We start from the raw sequence: 12,101 nt of genomic DNA, 5'->3' as shown, positions 1-12,101 counted from the left end.
GAAATAGGGCAATGTTGCAAAACTATGTGCCATTGGGATCAGGGCACTGGGCATTTCCTTTCCTTAAAATAGGCAGTAAAAACGCAATAGTTCTGCTTGTTCCACCATTGCGTTGCTACACATGTTTAAACACTTAAAGAAGAAAGCCTTAGCATATCTGACCACAAATAACAGCAGATCTTCCACATCTCCCCATGTCTATTCTTACAAAACTTTAGCAGAGTTGTGGAAGGCTGAAAGGTAGAAGTATGAAGAAAATTTTCTTTTAATTTTAAATGTTTACACAAGAACTATATCCTTGTATTTTAGGAAACACTTTGCAGTCTGTAATAAATGCAGTGCTGATAAAGCACTTTGCTAAACAGGAGCACTTTGTATACCTCACTTGTGATTGTGTGTGATAAGTGTGAGGTTGGCTCCAGTCTGAACTCCACAAAGCCTTATGGGAATAATCCTATACAACTAGCATTCTAAGGGTTTTACTATAAACTCTACTGTATACAAATGTCAGCATACATTTCCAGTGAGTGGAAACAACATTATAAGACTTACTGGTAAACACTGAGTATTTGCAAATGCTCTTATCTAACATACAAATGGCCTGTGTGTTTTAGTTATACTTCTCTCACATTATATTTTCTACAGTTGTGAAAAAATCATTAACCACCTTTTATTTATCTGATTTACATCCTTCCATTTTGAGAAGACAATATAATGTAATGGGTTTGAAAGGATGTGTAGCTGTCAAGACCAATAATTCCAAAAGTCAGACAAAAAGGAGAGAGGTGATTATGCAAAAGTAACCACAAAACAGCTACTTCAAAGACTGAACTGAAAAAAACTTCCAGCATAAACATGCTTCGGATTTAATACAATAATGGATTTCTACTGGAAATAATGGAAGCTGTAAAACATTTACATAATTTGTAATAAATAAATAAATAAAAAATCTTAAATTTTTCATAATATTTTTTTTCTGTAATTATTATATCTGCTCTTCCAGTAAATGAAAGATTAAAGGCAAATACACTAATATAAATGGTACAAACTGAAAATGGAACAATATGTTATTACATTACCTTATATTTAATGTTTACCATTTCTTTCAGATAAATTATTTTCCAAGTATATGGTTATTCGTTATTATCATGTAATAGATTAATACTTTCATGTAGTCATGATCAATAATACTGGCTCTTTCACATACCCACACACACACACACACACACACACCTTTTGTGAGAAGGGATTTTAAAACTCCAGTCTTTGCCAGTCCAACATGGAAAGGTCCTGTAAGGTCTTAGGTGAACAGGGAAAGTCTACACTTTCGGGTGAGAGTTCAGGGCCAGTACCATGACATCACAGTGATCATAACTTGTAGATCATGTACCCTCTAACATTCACATGCAAAATGACATGTACACAGACACACACGGAGAGAGAGAGAGAGAGAGAGAGAGAGAGAGAGAGAGAGAGAGAGAGAGGACTGGAAGGAATCTGGGTGTCTGAAAATAGGATGCACTGATCTACCACGTAGATTCTGAGTGGCAGGCAACATTTGTTGTGGCTGTACGTGTGTGTTATGAGTCTAGATCACCTTCACTTACCCTAATTACCTTTAGCAAGCATGTCTACCGTATTGTGCATTGTTTGACTGCATAGCAATGTGATGCTGAAATGTGCGTGTAAGCTGTACAGCCAAGACTTTTAAAGCATATGTTTTAAAGGGTTTAACCCGGCTGTCAGTAAGGTTAAAAACAAAATCTGTGGTCAGAACCTTGTCTTAATGTTTTTAAGACATCATTCTGGTGTCTGAAACTAGGGGAAAATGCTCTGCCAGAATCTGTAATATTTAGTGAACAATTTATTTCCTGATTAACAGCAAAACTTCATTTGAGCAAGTATTCCCAAACATCACATGACTGCACATCAATAACACAGTGACAGGAAAGTAAATCACAAAGCTGCTCAATATCAACACCATTGTATTGGGAAGATTAACACTAAGAATTAAGTATTTTAAAGAATTAAAACAAGAGTCAAAGGCACTATTCAATATGAACCTGAGAGTAGCTGTACAATTTCCCCACATTATTACATTGGAAACTACATAGCCCCAGTGTTTACATTAGCATTATGCAACAGGTGTGATATTCAATAACAGTTACCACAGGTCATCATTGACGTTATTGATGAATTCGCACTGGAGAAAAAATCTTTGTGTAAATAGCAAATGGGAGTTGCCAGTGGACTGACACATGCTGTTGTGAGAACAGCCCACCAACCTACAATATACAGCCCTCAATAACTTTATCTTCTAGTCCTTCATAATAAAATGATTGACTTTATAGCAACTCAATCTTTATTGTACTCAATCATAATCCTTCACAAAATTATAACTGCTGTTATAAACTGTTTAAAAGTAGTAACTTGATGATTCATATACATGTTTATATCACGTTTGGAGGTTGCCATTGTGTATAGCTGGCAGAAGTGTCACTCCTATGAGTCACGTGGTCTTCAGTGAGGTGCAGCATTCTACACCTGGGCGCCCACTCCGGGGTGTATTCCCGCCTTGTGCCCAATGATTCCAGGTAGGCTCTTGACCCACCGCGACCCTGAACTGGATAAGCACTTAGGGATAATGAATGAATGAATGAATGAATGAATGAATGAAATCAATTTCCTGATTTTAATCATTTTTACTGCTCATTTTACAGTAGGTAAAAGGCTCTGGAATCTTTCCTAATACTGGAGCACTCACTCCAAAAAAGCGACTGAAACGTTCTATTATTTGGATGGGACTAAAATCATTGAGACACTTCTCCACAGGTAAAACTAATCCTGTCCAATAATACTACACTAACATGGTTAAAGCCTTTGCTCAAGGGTGAAACTATATCTGATCACACTGCTCCAGGTGAAGCGGGTTTTCATTTTTGTGATGCTATTTCATCTTTCCTCTTGGCACTCTCATTCAGAGACAGTTTGCATTTCAGGCCCTCAGCTCTATACGGGAAATGGAGTCTTAGTCTCCTCACTGGAGATGAAAGTTACAATTGCATTTTTGGTGTTCCCTTTTTAAAAAAAGGTATCTATTGGCAATGTTTTAGCCTTTGCAGTAGTCCTTCCAACTTGTGCTATGCTTGAACACATCTTTGGTGGGGTTGTGTACAATACCATGCAAACTACCGGACTAGAACAATGTCTCTATTAAAAGCTGACAGTCTTTTACAAAACAAGACTACACCAAATTCTTTTAGGTGCAGCTCAGTCTAAACATGGGTGGAGAAGAGACTGATTATCATGCCACAAAAGAAACATTACTCGCCTAAATGACTGGGTATGGGCCTGTTTCTGCAAACTGCAGGCTTGTAACAACACATACAACTAAATGTAAAAGATTTCGCAACTGACAACGCATCTGCCAATTCTACCATTTTCCCTCCTTAGAAGTTAATGACCGATTAATGTTGATACATACCATGAGCTAGTGTTCTGTAGACATTCCATCCCACTTTCCCTTACAGATATGACTTCATTATACATAACCATACCAAATTACAGTTGACAGGTCAAGGCCAAGGGGCACAATTATAAGTCTTCTAGTGTCAGGTATGAACTGAGCACAGACTTTAACAGGCCACAGTAAAGGTTTGATTAAACGGTAATTGCAAACAACAAACATTATATTAGCAAAAATCCTACCGATGTCTGCAGACACTAACACTAACATGTCACCCTGTACAGCAACAATGCCAGGTGCAATACAATAATAAACACAAGCATCAATCTTCCACCCTTGGGATACTTTCAAAATATTTGTCCACCACAATTTCAGCAGATTTGGGGAAAATAAATCAATGTTTTTCAAATGTTATTACTAAAACAGGATTGAATCATTCACCGTTAATATTTTCTGACTATCAATTTCTCAACACACATTCTGTTTAGTATTGCTTTAACTGAGTACAGAATTAAAGAATGCTTGTTTTTCCAGCTCCAGTAGCAGAATCAAAGGGTCAAGAATAACTTTCACTTTAGTGGTTCCCTCAAGAGTCCATCTTCAGGACCGTAATCAGTGAACAACTTTGTATCATATCAAATTTTAGATTTTTAAGTTGCATTTATTTCTTACATCTCTTACATTCAGCTCTGGGATTTTTCTTTACTTGCTCTAATAATAATTGTATACATGCTGTTATGAAAACGTACACATATTCACATTTCCTTCTGGAAAAAGAGATGTAATGGCACTTTATGAAACCCACATAGTCTTTAAAACCTGGAAGATAGTACATTTACATTTTTTCTACATTCATTGAAAATAAATCAATCTTTAGAGTACATTCAATGTCATTCAGCTTTCTCATGCTGAGGTGTTGACAGAGATGTTTAATGGAGATTATCCTAAAGCTTGACTGAAGCCCTGTGAGGCAAATTGTGAGGTTCAGTATTCGCAGAAACGAAATTTTGTCTGCGAATGAATAACAGACCATTGCAGGGGCTAAACGCACCTCGTGGAGGAGAAAACAAGCCTCCGAAAGTCTAACGTTGCGCAGCACCAGAATTAGGCCTACCAAAACATAACCAGAAATCATTAAAAGAGCATTCTATACGGGCGTACCCTTGGAGGAGCCAGTGCTACTTACAGTAATGTCGCGCTGTGGGTTTGTTTTTGAGGGAGACTTGTTTCCAAACTCCTGCTGAAATCCTGCGGAGAGGGACAAGAGCACGGACTCGCGTTCACGGCGCTGTCACGAGCGCGCCGACTACAAACACAACCCCGCCCCCTTAATGACAGACGCGGTTAACCCCACCCACATTGTGAAAAATACCCGCCTCTCTGCGCCGTGATTGGTGAGCAGGGTCCCTCCTCGGGGCAGACTTTACTCCGTCCAGGCCGAGATACATATTTTACGTTCTTGCACTGTGGTGAGTCATCGGTTTTTTTTATACATAAACCGACAAGCATATTACAAAATATATTTATTACTTAAGAAAAAAGCGAATTAATAAAATGCAACCAAGGTCGCATAGGGGCGTGTCGAAACTAAGAAAAAAGCTGATGCGCCACTCCGGTGGACTGCTACTGTTTTGGTTTCCCTCTGCCGGACAGCCTTTGGTCAGAGCTTCAAAGACCAATTTGAAAGAGTTTAAAACAGGAAAGCACGTCCTAAACGGAGAGAAAAAGATGGAAAATTCTGCTCCAGAAGGAACACATTACAGAGTACATCCCAAAGAGGGCGGAGCCAAATTAATGGGGCGGTCCTCCCCGACCTGTTGTAGAGTGCATACACATATTAACTATGTGATTAATTAAATTTAGAGGGAAAATACGAACTGTATTCAACATGAAAAAGTAGAAATCTTAAATGGCAACCAATTCCTGGTTTTAAAACATTCCAGCGTCACATATTAAGATCTTACACTAGTGGTGAATGGAAAGGTACCAGGGACCTCAACATCTACAGCATAAATACAACCAGTCGTTTGTCATAAAAACATGACTGGGCCATCTACAAGACCTACAAGCATCTTTGAGTTTTTTATAAACTATCTCATGTGGAAACATTTGAGTTTACATGATCTCATGATCTCTACACAATAAAAGCTTTTTTAAGATATATAATTATACGGAACAGTCGCTGGATCCACATTTAATGTCCATTTTATCAGCTCCACTGACCATAAAGTATCACTTTGTAGTTCTAGAATTACGGAATGTTGTCCACCTGTTTCTCTGCATACTTTATTATCCCCATTTCACCATGCTCTTTAAAGGTCAGGACCCCCACAGGACCATAGGGCCACCACAGAGCAGGTGTGGTTTGCTTGCTGGATCATTGTCAGTGCTGCAGTGACACTGATGTGGTGGCGATGTGTTAGTAAGTGTTGTGCTGGTATGAGTGGATCTGACACAGCACGGCACATCAGAAAATATATAACATTTTACAAAATATTTATACAATGATTTAAAAAGTAGCATTCCCACTTCACTTACATATAGTCTTTTAGGGCTCAGTTGCCCCTCCTTCTTTACACACCGTCTCCTAAATATAACACGTGCATGCCAAAATTTGGGATGACACCTCTTTCTGAAAACGGACATTCTGAACCTCTTTATCATTATTTTTCAAGAACAGCCTTCCACCTGTGACATTTCTGTCAAGCATTAGAAAATACCTTTATGTAGATACGAGCTGCCAGATCCTTCTCTCTCTCTCTCTCTCTCTCTCTATATATATATATATATGTAATGTGTATGTGTTTTCAATGTTACACTTATTTTATGAAGATGTCTATAATTAATACTTAAATTAATAATCTCAATTTAAAAATTAAATCAGACCTTTTCTATATTTAAATAATTTATCTCCATCACTCTCTCAATGTAATCCAATTTGGGGGCACTGTCCTCCTCATTCATTCATTCATTCATTATCTGTAACCGCTTATCCAGTTCAGGGTCGCGGTGGGTCCAGAGCCTACCTGGAATCGTTGGGCGCAAGGCAGGAATACACTCTGGAGGGGGCGCCAGTCCTTCACAGAGCAACACACACACTCACACTTACGGCTCATTGTCCTCCTGCAGAATAAATTTGGAGCCAATAGATAAGGTTTGCCCATATTTCTAAGCATCAAGGACACTATTAATCCTGATCAAATCCCAACCTCTATTTACTGAAATGCAGTCCCCAATCTGCAAGAAAACCTCCACCATGCTTCACTGTTGCCTGCAGAGACTAAGTTTTGTACCTCTGTTGTTACAGTCAAATTATTCAAATTTGGACTCATCCATTCAAAGGATCTGCTGCCATTTTTTGTTCACTCCAGTCACTATGTTTTATTGAGTTGCTTGGCCTCATTTCCATGTTGAAGGTATACCTTTTTTCCCTGAAATACAGATTTCTCTGAAGTGTGTGTAACAGGGTCTTATTGTGTTCTGCTAGTTCTGCTACTGCTGGAAATCTACTGTTTTGAAGGGAAGTAAGGATGATGTGTATTTCCTGGCTTTTTCTTGGCTGGCCACTGCTTGTATGGTCCTCAATGTTGCTTGTTTCTTTGTGCTTCGTTTTTTAAACTCTATTTACTCACTCTTCTATCTGTTAGATGCACATACATCTGTCCACTTGTAGATTTAAAATCAGAGGCAGTAGTTCATCTATTGCTGCACAGTTTGTGTTGATCGTCTTCTAGTCATTCATCAGTGAACCCAGGACTGTCCACGGGACACTGTTGGCAGTGACACTGAGGGGTTTAAAAACTCTAGCTGCACTGCTGTGTCTGATCCAGTCATACCAGCACAACAGACATTAGCATATCACCACCACATCAGCGACAATGCAGCACTGAGAATGATCCACCACAAACCAATTATGCAGAGCAACAGATGGCTACAATATACAATTATCGGACTACAACGTGCCCCTATATTGTCAGTGGAGTTGATAGAATGGACAGTGAGTGTAGAAACAAAGATGAGGTGATGAAATAACTACAGATGTTAAAAGAACATCGCTGTCACAGTTTGGCACATGACCGAGGTGCGGTGTGTAGTTCCTCCACTAGAGGTCACTGCGCTGCTGACAGTCAGGGCCCTCAGTGTGTGTCCTCGCCAGTACGGGGCGGTAATGATCCTCTCTCAGCTCCAGACTAACAAACCACACACACACGAGTTTATGCTGAAGTTAAAATCATTGCACCTACCGGTATCTTTAAGTTTAAACACCCCACCGAGGTCTCTTCACATTTAACGGTAAGCTGCGGCTCTCCGGTTTCGTTGGAATTCATATTCTCTGAGACAATAAACGGTCGTGAATCTTTTAACCGTTACAGTCCGTGCACAGTGTGGAGCAGGAGTCAACAAAAAAACTATACAGTAACTTTCTGTAGACGTGTTTTCCGTGTTGTCACTATTCAAGCTGTTATTTTCAGTCTGGAATTCTCTTTTTCTCTGTTAAACATTAAACAATGACTAGTATCCGTTTTTTTCCAAATGTTATATTTCCCTCGCTGCATGTTTTAGGACAAAACGTTATGTTAAATTATTGGTCAATAACTGCTTTTACAAATGTAAAGGTTTGACACACATTAGTGCACACCCCTGATTGTACATACAACTGCCTTGCAATATTCTCAGCACTAAAGCGAAATGCATCATCTCTAGTCAGAGGTTACAATAGTTTTTCAGTGCACATGCATGGTGTTTGTGGATCTGGAGCCCACCAACCCACAAACTGTTAAGCAAAAAGCTGTGGGCTGCCTAAGAACATTTGAAGTCCTTGCCTGAACTCCATAAGAACTCCTTCCTTGCCTGGGTTTGTCAGTTAGATACAGTGCTGGACCCGCGTTTTGGTGAGAGCTCAACAGCAAATTTAAAGGAATACTAGGTCAAAAGTAATATCTTTGCTCATGTGCTCCCCCTACAGTTGGAGAACCTAATTTAAATGTACATTGTTGTGAAATTGGGCGGCACGGTGGTGCAGCAGGATAGTGTCTCAGTCACACAGCTCCAGGGGCCTGGAGGTTGTGGGTTCTATTCCCGCTCCGGGTGACTGTCTGTGAGGAGGTTCGTGTGTTCTCCCCGTGTCCACGTGGGTTTCCTCCCACAGTCCAAAAACACACGTTGGTAGGTGGATTGGCGACTCAAAAGTGTCCGTAGGTGTGTGAGTGAATGTGTGTCTGTGTTGCCTTGTGAAGGACTGGCGCCCCCTCCAGGGTGTATTCCTGCCTTGCGCCCAGTGATTCCAGGTAGGCTCTGGACCCACCGCGACCCTAAATTGGATAAGCGGTTACAGATAATGAATGAATTGTGAAATCAAGTCAGACACCCCTAAAGTGAGAGATCCAGTTATCAGACAGAGGGTCCAATTTATTCAATTGAGAAAGCATAATAATTTAAAGGAGGGTATTAAAACGAGGGAACTATTTATTATATTGATAGAATATTTTGTTAATTTGATAAAACAGCCTCAGATCCTTACAGCCTCCAAATATATGTACAGGGTGTCTCAAATGTAAGGAAACACCCATATAAAAGACATATGATACATGCCTCTGAATTGATACTAAACTTCAAGCCTCTACCAGTAACTTATTGTTTATTGTATTCTCAGTAAGAGACCATGACCATGGTTTTTTCACCAATTTTTTCTACTTTGGCAGCTTAGATGCTTCAAACAAATCCCTCAGTACATGTAACTAAAGCCCTGTTTCTTATATCAGACACAGTGTAAAGAGTAGAAGTCTGTTACTGTCAGCCTCTTTATGTACATCTTTATGATTTGTTAAAGGTCTTATGGATTCTCCAAAGCTTCCTCCTCATGACGGAGCTGTGGTGTGCGTGGTGGACATGCACACAGGAGGAGAACCTTTGCGCATCATAGTGAGTGGGTATCCAGAAGTGCTCGGGGCCACCATTCTGGACAAACGGCGCTACACACAAGAACATCTTGACCATCTGCGGAAATTGCTGATGTTTGAGCCGCGTGGTCACTACGACATGTACGGAGCCTTGTTGACCCAGAGTGAAATTGCAGAGGCAGACTTTGGGGTTCTGTTCATGCATAATGAGGGCTACAGCACCATGTGTGGTCACGCTGTCATTGCCCTAGGGCGCTTCGCTGTGGACTATGGCCTGGTCAAGAACCCTACTTCACCAGAGACACAGATAAACATACACTGTCCATGTGGCCTGGTCAAGGCCTTTGTGGAGTACTCCAATGGCAAAACAGGAGCAGTAAGATTTCAGAGTGTACCAGCTTTTGTTTTCAGTACAGGTGAAGACCTACAATTTCCAACCCCAGAACTGGAAATAAAGTTAATTAACAATCTTAATTAGGTTATAAACAGCTTACAGAATCATAAAGTAGTTAAGCTCCTAATTTTGAAAGGGCAACAAATAGTTAAAAAAAATAGTCCCTGCAGTCATTTTGTTTTCTAAATATTTACTAACAATAGGATTTTTTTTTTAAATTCTAAAATAATTCAAACACAAGGGCAAATGTATGTCATAGCTTCTCTAATCATTTAATAATTTATCAAATATATTTACAAGTTATATTATGTTTACCTTGTTTTTTTTTCATATCTAGAAAGGGTTGAATGATGTTATTCTCTCTCTCTCTCTGTAGACGTGAAAGTGACTGTACCTGGATATGGTGAAATAACAGTAGACATAAGCTATGGGGGAGCTCTGTATGCATTTGTGAATGCTGAAAGGTTTGGAATCAATGTCAGTAAGTCCAGAACTAGAGATCTAGTGGATGTGGCTACTGCTGTGACTAATGCAGTCAAATCTCAGGTACACACACAATCTAGGAATGAGCAACATTACTAGCGTAGTGGAAATGGGGCTAACATTATTAGATTGGTATCAAGCTGACTTCAGTGTTTGTTAAACAGGTGAAATTACACCATCCTGTTAGTGAAGACCTAGCTTTCCTCTACGGCACCATCCTCACTGATGGTAAAGATGCCTTCTCAGATGAGCCCAGCACCAACATTTGTGTATTTGCTGATGCTCAGGTGAGACCTCCTTCTCCATCCATCACTGCATCCCAGTCTTCTATTAGATATACTATTTGATACATGCCTCTGAATTGATACTAAACTTTAAGGCTCTATCAGTAACTTATTGTTTATTGTATTCTCAGGTGGACAGGAGCCCCACTGGGTCAGGTGTGACTGCCCGCATTGCTCTGCAGTATCACAAAGGTCTCATCCCACTGAACCAGACCAGGAGCTTTAAGAGTGGAACCACTGGAGCTGTATTTACAGGAAAAGCAGTACAGGTACGCTATCAATCAATCAGGGACTGCATGGTCACTACTCATTAGCCTGAAGGTATTGCTGATAATACAGAGAATAGTAAACTCAGCCGTATTGATTTTTTGTGATATTAATAATTTCCAAAAACCTCAATATCTGTCACATATTAATACACAATTAACCATTATCTGATACAGTTGTAAACTATATGGACAGATTACATTAAATTTAAACATGTCAGCAATGTTTAACCAGTACATTGATGTATCTTTACCAAAGTGAATTTAACCTGTGTTTTCAGGAGACAGTGTGTGGGAATTTCAAGGCAGTAATTGTTGAGGTTGGAGGTCATGCGTTCTACAGCGGCGTGGCGAGCTTCACACTGGAGAATGAAGACACGCTAAAGAATGGCTTTCTTCTCAGATGAGTCTACTCTGATGAGTCAAACACTCCTCTGAGCTGTAGAGATGATCTGTGTCCTCCTGTAATTTAGGCCAGTACACATGGCAGATGCTGGTGTCCACATTTTTTTAATCCCTACCAAATCTTTTTGAGTGAGAAATTGTGCATGGAGAATTGACATATTCTGATTAACTACATGTTATGCAACAACTAAATAATTACTACAAGACTCAAATATCGTAAGTTTACTAAAGCATTACCAAAATAGTTACATAACATTACCGGTGTTTTTAAAACAAATGTGTAAATAATTATTGTAGCATTATTCATTCAGGCAGGGAACTGACAGATAAGGATTTCTCACCATGACTTTTATCCAGGAAACAATGTGGTTACATTAAAAACCAGTATGCTCTAAAGCATTTGAATCTAAAATTTGTTTAGTGTGCTCTTTATGCATTTACTAGAATGTATCATACACATGTAACTACTGTTAATCCAGCCAAAGGTAAATCATTAATAGCAAACAGCTTACTGATTAGAAGGTGAATATAATTAAAATTAGGGATGCACCGATACCACATTTTCCTTTCAGATACAATATCGATATTTCACGTTCAAGTATCGGCCAGTACAGAGTATCAATAGCAACTCTATCTTTATATTTATATTGCTATACTTACAGATTTTATTTTGTTAAAGCAGTGTTCTGTATCGCTAATAAGATATAATAAGCTTGAATGAACATTTACTTCTTTATTAACTGCACATTAAAAATGTAGTTTTAGAGCCATGAAAAACAAAACAAATAATCAATATTTCCACAAAGCTGTAACCACTACAAGTAGGAAGACAGTCTAGCCTGACTGAACAGCTTTTTGCACTGAGGATAGTTGTCACAACTGTGAAATGCATTTTCTAAGGAC

At 39.2% G+C, this 12,101-nt stretch overlaps 2 protein-coding genes across 2 annotated transcripts in view; one reads left to right on the top strand and one right to left on the bottom strand.

Annotated features, from left to right (window-relative positions):
- The window catches only part of LOC136702691 (nesprin-2), a 108,937-nt gene extending 104,159 nt beyond the window's left edge, over positions 1–4,778 (bottom strand). The window contains exon 1 of the mRNA XM_066677842.1: positions 4,653–4,778. The gene's annotated coding sequence lies outside the window, so the exon portion shown is untranslated. The remainder of the gene's footprint in view (positions 1–4,652) is intronic.
- A 2,846-nt stretch (positions 4,779–7,624) lies between these two features.
- On the top strand, positions 7,625–11,424 carry LOC136701470 (trans-L-3-hydroxyproline dehydratase). The gene is made up of 6 exons (XM_066676031.1): positions 7,625–7,759; positions 9,297–9,782; positions 10,137–10,306; positions 10,408–10,530; positions 10,659–10,796; positions 11,075–11,424. The coding sequence occupies exons 2-6, from the start codon at positions 9,302–9,304 to the stop codon at positions 11,198–11,200; spliced, it is 1,038 nt and encodes a 345-aa protein (XP_066532128.1). The 5' UTR covers positions 7,625–7,759; positions 9,297–9,301; the 3' UTR covers positions 11,201–11,424.
- Positions 11,425–12,101: the final 677 nt, after the last annotated feature.

Source organism: Hoplias malabaricus, chromosome 7 (genome assembly GCF_029633855.1).
Source record: "Hoplias malabaricus isolate fHopMal1 chromosome 7, fHopMal1.hap1, whole genome shotgun sequence".
NCBI classification, from domain to species: Eukaryota; Metazoa; Chordata; class Actinopteri; order Characiformes; family Erythrinidae; genus Hoplias; species Hoplias malabaricus.
This window is presented reverse-complemented; position numbering and strand designations above follow the sequence as displayed.

Excerpts from the sequence above, each read along its gene's own strand:
- LOC136701470 (XM_066676031.1), top strand. The coding sequence starts at position 9,302 with ATGGATTCTCCAAAGCTTCCTCCTCATGACGGAGCTGTGGTGTGCGTG. Across the intron at positions 9,783-10,136 it reads AGCTTTTGTTTTCAGTACAG|ACGTGAAAGTGACTGTACCT; the intron begins GTGAAGACCTAC and ends CTCTCTCTGTAG. Across the intron at positions 10,307-10,407 it reads CTAATGCAGTCAAATCTCAG|GTGAAATTACACCATCCTGT; the intron begins GTACACACACAA and ends TTTGTTAAACAG.